The sequence below is a fragment of the Pinus tabuliformis genome, chromosome 2_2 (genome assembly GCF_031772625.1).
Source record: "Pinus tabuliformis cultivar Carrire ecotype Pingquan chromosome 2_2, CPIR1, whole genome shotgun sequence".
Lineage (NCBI taxonomy): Eukaryota > Viridiplantae > Streptophyta > Pinopsida > Pinales > Pinaceae > Pinus > Pinus tabuliformis.
Window position 1 is genome coordinate 392,305,860 of NC_142300.1, and position 7,667 is coordinate 392,313,526.

Here is a 7,667-nt window from a genome sequence, read left to right on the forward strand (position 1 = left end):
TTAAATTTGTTTAACATGTTAAAAAAAATATATTTTTTTATTTAAAAAAAAAAAATAGTCATTTCCCTGCGGAGACCGTTTTTTTTTTTAATATATATATATATGTTAAACGAATTAAAAAAATAATAATAATAATTTTAATTTATTTTATATATATATATATATATATATATATATATATATATATATATATATATATTATTAATATGTTAAACGAATTAAAAAAATAATAATAATAATTTTAAATTTTTTTTTTTAATTATATATATATATATGTTTTTTATTTTATTTTTTTAGTTTTTAATATAAAATTTTAAATGTTTTTTTTTTTTTGAAAATATGTATATTTTTTTAAATTCTAATATTTTATTTTTATTTATTTAATTTTAGTGTTTTTTTCCTAAATTTTTTTATGCTTTGCGAGATTATATATCTATTATTATTATTATTATTATTATTATTAGTATTAGTATTAGTTTCTTTATAATTTTTTTGGTTTTTTTTTCTTATCTTTTTTTAACATCTTTATGATTTTTTTTTATTTTTTTTATTAATATATATTTTTATTTACGTTTTGTTATTTTTTTTATAACTTTTTTTTGTTCATTGTTTTAATTTTAATTTTTATGTTTTCATTATTATTTTGAAATTTTAATGTTTTTCGAAATCATGATAAAATCATTTACTGCATTATTTCAAAATATTGAAAATTTACATTTAAAAAAATAAAATAAATAAATATGTTATTCTAGCATCAACACTTTTCGTTTTGAGGTGTTTTTTGCATAATTTTTGCACAAAAAAATTATTTTCATTGCCATTTAAAAAAAAAAAAAAAAAAAAAAAAAATTTGAAAATTTACCCTAAAAAAAAAGTGTTATTCCAACATCAACATTTTTTGTTTTGAGGGTGTTTTTTGCACAAAAAAATTGGTTTCACTGCCATTTTTAAAACATGTTGAAAATTTACCCTACAAAAAAAAGAAAAAGAAAAAAAAAAAAAAAAGTGTTATTCCAACATCAACATTTTTCGTTTTTAGCACTGTTTTTCATGTTTTTTGGCTAGAATTCTCATTTTGAGTTTATAGTTCCCATTTCAAAGTTTACATTGTTCGAGGTGGAAAATTTGTTCAGACGAAAAAAAGTCATTGCAATATAACCCGTTTTTCCTCAAAAAATCTAATAGTAGCAGTGCTTGAATCATGGTTTTGATGGTGGAAACAGATTTAACACCATCAGAAACCCATGGGGCACCCAAAGTCTTAAAACTTGACAGTTGTAACCCAGATTTCCCAAAAATTTTGTCCGATTTCATCAAAATCTTACCAAAATTTCAATTGTTTTCCAGGCAAGTTTATAGCCTCGTTAGACTATGCGAAACTAAAAGTTGTTTAAATGTGCATGGTTGCTTATATATTTCTCATATTTCCTATGTGATCCAGGTGGATATTGGTGGCCACCCACCTATTCCACCTAGTCGGTTTCATATATGTTTCCTTGTTTATTTCAGCATTTACTATTTTTAGCAGTTTTTCAGGTCCTGACCTTCTGGAGTAGTTTTGACCCCCTAAACATCGTTTTTTTAGGTTCGCAGTAGGTCTGTAGCCATAGGCATGGGCTTGCCACAAATCCTATAATACTTGGAGGGAAATTTCCAACAAGGCATCGTACGCGCCAAACTGAGATAATATGACCAAGTTACGACCCCGAGAAGTTGGTTTCCCAACTAACTCCAACGAGGCCCACAAACTCTTGGCATTACATCTCCTGGGGTTATGGTTTTGGTTGTTTAGGGCTTTCCCTTGTTGTTCAATAATAAATATGTCATTGAGCCTCATTGTAACACAGTTTAGAGGCATGTAGCTACTACATCTCTTCTCAGGATAAGCTACCATCACTTGAGCTAGTTTATTTCCATTCTGTTTGTAAGCATATTTCAGTATTTTGATATTAATGAAATGAACTGAGTGTTTTTTCTTTTGTTGGTTTTCCGCAGAAAAATCGAACCAGCTATTGATATAAGAAGGTTACATAGCATAATGCAAAGCATTTTCGTTTCCCTTCTTTCAGAGAAACCAAAAATAGCTGTTTGTAGAGATTTCCAGATATTCCTCCAAACAGCCCTGTCAAAACCATTCTTTAGGATAACTAGATAAGTTGTGGTTTCCCCAACCCCCGAATTCCTAGTAGGAACAACCGAAATAGGGTGAGGGACAAACCACCATGTCAAAAAACCAAATAGTAGGCACTGTGCTGGCTGTATGATAGTTTAGTATCAAAAAAAGACAGGAACTCAGGCCTCCAATGAGAGGGAAGCAACACTGAGTCCTGTTACAGTTTATATAATAACAGAAAGTTTTGCAACAGTATATACAAAGAAATAGAAAGCTAGAAAGTGAAAGAGAACTGTGGGCAGCTCACAAGTTATGCAAAAACGGGAGGAGCAAGTCGCCTTGCCACCCCGTCTACCACTTCTTCTACTGACCATGCGCCCAAATCCTGCTCAGTGCCTTTTCAGAAAGGTTGTCTGCTTCTGTGTTTCTTTCCCTGAAAATATGACAAATTTGAAGCTCAGAAAAACAATTTTTAAGTCGAACATTCTCATTAAGCAAAGGAGTTAAAAGAAAATTCCTGCAATGATGCATTCCATTGGCCCACTTGATTGTATTCAGAGAGTGACCAAATATCTAAGCCTCACACTCATTGCGCAAGGAGAGCCAGCAAAGAAGCAAATGTAAGGCTTTTAATTCAGCAAAATTATTTGTTCCGGTGCCAAGTCCAATGGATGCTTTGAGGAGAATCCTTGAGGGAAAGTGGATAACCAGACCAGCGCCACATTTCTTATTCATATCTGAGGCCCCATCGAAGTAAGCCCACAGGATGGAGCCCTTTATTTCTTCTATCTGAACAGGCCTAGTATGCTGAGAAGAGGAGGGAGAGGGGATGCTTTCATAAATGGCCACTCCCTCTGCTGCTAATCGGGCAATGGGAAAGAAAGTATCTGTGAAAATCAGGCGGTTTCTGGCAAGCCAGATTCCCCACACAACCAATAAGGGCAGCGTTCTAACTTTATCATTGGGAGCGTGCTGCCACCAGCTGTTCCAGGCCTCAGAAATCTCCTCCCCCTCCCAACTTAGGGGGATATTAGTCAATCGTAGCATTTCATTCCAGAGGCTTTTAGAAAAGGGACAGGCAAGGAAGATATGCTGGGGAGTTTCCTCGCTCTCCTTACACAAAGAACACCACCCGGGGCCATTTTTCCCCCTTTTTTGGAGAAAATCCCAAGTGGGTACTTTTCCTTGTAGAACACACCAGAAAAACAGCCGAGTCTTGGCTAGCCCTTTCAATTTCCACAGTGACTTGGCCCACCAATTTGGTTCCTCCCACCCCTTTTGGGACATAAGCCAGTCATATCCCTTCTTAGGAGAGTAGAAGCCCGTCTGTGAATGCACCCATCTCAGCTCGTCTGGCTCATTGGTAATACGAATGTGAGAGTTCAGCAGACCAGCATAGAAAGCCCTCCATTCCTCTTGCCATCTTCCTTCTAGGGCGAGGAAATCCCCTGATAACCACTCTTGTCGCCAAATAGATGAGTTTACAGGATCAACAATTTGACAGAGAAAGAAAAAACCTTTGTTATTTAGATGTTCGATCAAATCCCGTGAGAGGGTGTATGAGTCCGAGCAGCCCACCCACGGATCTCTTCCAAGCCTTACTGAGCTGCCATCACCTACTTTCCATGCCAACCCTTTTTCAATAATCTGTATAGCTGCCACCAAAGCTTTCCAGATAATAGAGGCGTTTTTTGATGATTTGATGGGTTGTCTGATCCATTCCAAAGGAGAGATTGGGTCGATATACTTTCTTCTGGTCACAACAGTCCAAATATTGTCCGAAACTACTAGCCTCCAGGCTAATTTAGCAGCTAATGACTGAGAGAAAGGAAACAAGTCCTTTATCCCCCATCCACCCCAACATTTTGGTCTAACAATTTTATCCCATGCGACCCAGGGAGTAACATGGTCCTTCTTCTGTCCAGTCCATAAGAACCTGCTGCAAATTTTATTTATTTTCAGCATAATGCATTTCGGCACCCAGGTGAGACTAGCCCAGTATACAGGGATGGCCAAAACCACAGATTTAATCAAAACTAACCTGCCAGCCCTTGACAGCCATTTAAAGCTCCAATGTTTCATTCTGTCCTCAATTTTCACCAAAAGCCAAGACCAGTCTTGAACCCTGTAGGAGTCAGGCTTAAGCAAAAAACCGAGATATTTGAAGAGGTCATGAAGGGACTTTGCTTCAAAAGAGAGTGGCTCTTTTGCTTTGTTCACTTCAGAAAGTGAGAGCCCTGCAGTAGTGATGGAAGATTTCTGATCATTTATGACCAGACCCGTGGCTTTTAGGAAAATGTCTAGAATCCTTCTAATGCAGCGGCAATCATCCCGGCTCCCATCACAAAATAATAGAATATCATCTACGAATAGGAGGTGAGTTACCCAAAGATTAAGCCCAACTTCAATCCCTTTCAGATCACCCTGTCTCTTTGCCGCTTTGATCATTAAGCTTAATCCTTCAGCTGCGAGTAGGAACAACAGTGGGGAGAGAGGACATCCCTGGCGCAGACCCCTTTGAGGATTGAAAAAATCTGAAGCAGCACCGTTGATTAGGACAGCAATCGAGGTCGAAGAAACACACCCCATAATCCATCTCACAAAGTCATACCTGAACCCAAGGTGCGTTAGGAGAAGCCTTAGATACATCCAGCTGATTCTGTCATATGCCTTAGAAAGATCTATTTTGATGATGGCCCCTTTTTTTTTGACTCTTTTTGAGGCTGTTAAGGGTTTCCTAAGCTACTCCAACAGCCTCATGGATTTGTCTTCCATCCAGAAAGCCAAATTGTTCCAAGGAAATATTTTTGGAGAGGAAAGGTTTTAGCCTGGAGGCAACAATTTTTGCAATAACCTTGTATAAGCAGGGGCACAGTGAAATGGGACGAAAATCATTAAAGGAAGAGGGGTGGTCAGACTTTGGGATGAGGGTCAGGAAGGTAGCATTGAAGGGCTGGTAGACCAAACTTGAGACCCTGGATTCTTCCACCACCGCAGTCAGATCTTCGCCTAGGGCGTCAAAAAATTGAAGGAAGAATTCCACCATCCAACCATCTGGTCCCGGGCTTTTCTCTTTTTGCATCGACTTTAGAATAGCTTCCACTTCATCTTTAGAGACCAAAGACATCAAAAGATCATTGCCTTCTTCATCAATGAAGCTTGGGAAGAATTGAGCTACTCTTATAACTTCAGTAATAGAAGCTTCTGCTGGAGCTCTAAACAGATCTTTGAAGTAGGCAACCCCAAGAGAGGCAAGCTCTTCAAAGGACTGAGCCTTTTCCCCATTCTCTTTTGGCATTTCCCAAATGGTATTTAAATTTTTCCTTCCTTTGGCATATTGCTGGAAGAATTTTGTGTTTTCATCCCCCGCTTGGAGCCAGATAGCCCTGCTCTTCAATCGCCCGCTTTCCTCCTTTACCTGAAGAATTTTCTTTCTAGCTGCTTCAAGCTTCCGGATTTTGTCTCTAGAGTCCAAGGTGGCATAGCCACCACCTTCCGGATCTTCCAAAAGCTCAAGTTCGGCATTTATAACCCTTAACTCCTCATCTTCCTTCAATGTCTTTTGAAGAACCCATGCTTTATTTGCAGTCTTCAAAGGTTTTAGGTTATTCATGAAAGCCTTACTCTGACTCAGCCCCTCCTCATCAGCTGGCCCATCCTTCCTCCAAGTAGTATGAAAGAGAGTTTCAAAGGAGTCATCGGCAAGCCAAGAGGCATTGAATTTGAAAGGGGACCCAGGTTTTTTGAGAGTTCCTTTTGCCTCCATCAGAATTGGGAAGTGGTCGAACAGGCCCCCTTCACCCACCCAATGTCGAAAAATGGAAAATTTTTCAGATAAATCTTCACCTATGAGAAAACTGTCCAATTTCTTACCCACCCAGTCATCACCCACTCTTTTATTTCGCCAAGTAGGTCTGGATTTGAGGAGCGTAAGATCGACCAGACGGGAAGAGGCTATCTTGGAAAGGAAAAAGTCTGAAAGAGGGTCCGAGACGAGCATTTTCTCCCCAAGATTCCGAGACCCCTAGAGAGAAATTGAGGTCCCCTCCAATGATCAGATTAGGGTGGGCAAGAAAAGATTTTTGGAAAAATGAAGACCAGAACAACTCCCTCTCCTGACAAGGCCCATAAACATTAAGGAGAAGAAGAGGTAGACAGATCTCCTTAGAGTAAAGCTCCAACGCCAGAGAGTGATCATATCCCCAAGTAGAGATTTCCTGCTTTATAGCCTGTGACCACCCCGCCAGAGCGACCATTTGCATCAAGGGCTTGAAAGAGCCAACCAGGAAGCAGTTTAGATAAAAGAGCTATAATTTCCTCCCCTTTACCAAGAGTTTCTTGAAGCATAAGAATGTCTGGATTATTTTGTCTGATCAAATCCCTCAAAGCTAGCTTTTTGGGCTGACTAGCTAACCCCCTACAGTTGTAGGAAAGAAGGATCATTTCAAATGTCAGGGGGTGGCTTTGCTGCTCTAAGCACCCCAGTCAGGGATTTTTGTTTTCCATCAACGATATCCATAATTGCCTTATGTTGAGCCTTTGAAATGTTTGATTTCCTTCCTCTCGATTTTCTGGGCCCATTGGCACCAAGTCCTGCTCTAGACCACCAAAAGCTGTCTTTCCCATGACGATTTGCCAGCGATCTCAGGTTGTAGGGGGGAACAACAGAGGAGGGTACCGACTCCAAAGTTTTGCAAGGGACCAGGGGTTTAACCGAGGAAGGAGAAGGGACAGTAGAAGGCGAAGGCACCGAGACAACTAGGTTGTCAACCAGGTGGAAATTTAAGTTCAAAGAGGAGAACTCCATCTGAAGCTGCTTAGAGGGACCACGCTCAGAACCAGCAGAGGCAGAAGCTAAAACAAAAGAAAAAGGGGAAAAAGGGGGAGATAGAAGCATACCCGCCTGTGAAACCCCTGCTGTCTCAGCTGCTGAAGTAGTCTGAGAGGCAGTCAACACAGGTGCGTTCTCAGGGAGCAGATCGGGAACAGGCTGCTGCATAAGGGCGCTTGATGTCACAATCTCCAAGCCGGCCTCTAAGTCTTCCTCCAAGGGTTCCTGTGGGGCATCCAAGCCTGGGTCAGGAGTAGGAAAAAACATTGGCTTTCTAGTCACTCTAAAAGGACTTCTTCTACGGCGATGTCCCAGAGGGCACTCTTTGGCCAGATGCCCATATTTGTGGCATCTGTGGCATCAGAAAGGCAAATTCTCATAATCCAGCGTTTGAAGGAACTCCATCTCTCTGTATTTTAACGTCATGGAATCCGCAAGCCCTTCTCGGGGATTTAGACTCACAAGAATTCATGCCACACTAAGATCATCAGTTTGCTCAAAAGACCTGTCAACCTCCAGAAACTTACCCAGAGTGTTCCCAATGGAAGTGAAAATTGAATCAAACCAAAACTGAAGAGGAAGCCCTGGCAATTTAACCCAGACTGGAGATTCGTTCATTTTTTCTGTCTGGGCATCAAACAAAGGAGTCCATCTGCGAAGGAGGACTAGACGTTTGCTAAAACACCAATTCTTGTCAAGAACCCAATTAACATGATCTTTATG

At 39.7% G+C, this 7,667-nt stretch overlaps 1 protein-coding gene across 1 annotated transcript; it reads right to left on the minus strand.

The window, feature by feature from the left end:
* Nucleotides 1-2,686: 2,686 nt before the first annotated feature.
* On the minus strand, nucleotides 2,687-4,702 carry LOC149192917 (uncharacterized). Its single transcript, XM_089407157.1, has one exon. The coding sequence runs from the start codon at nucleotides 4,700-4,702 to the stop codon at nucleotides 2,687-2,689; it is 2,016 nt and encodes a 671-aa protein (XP_089263283.1).
* Between the last annotated feature and the right edge of the window lie 2,965 nt (nucleotides 4,703-7,667).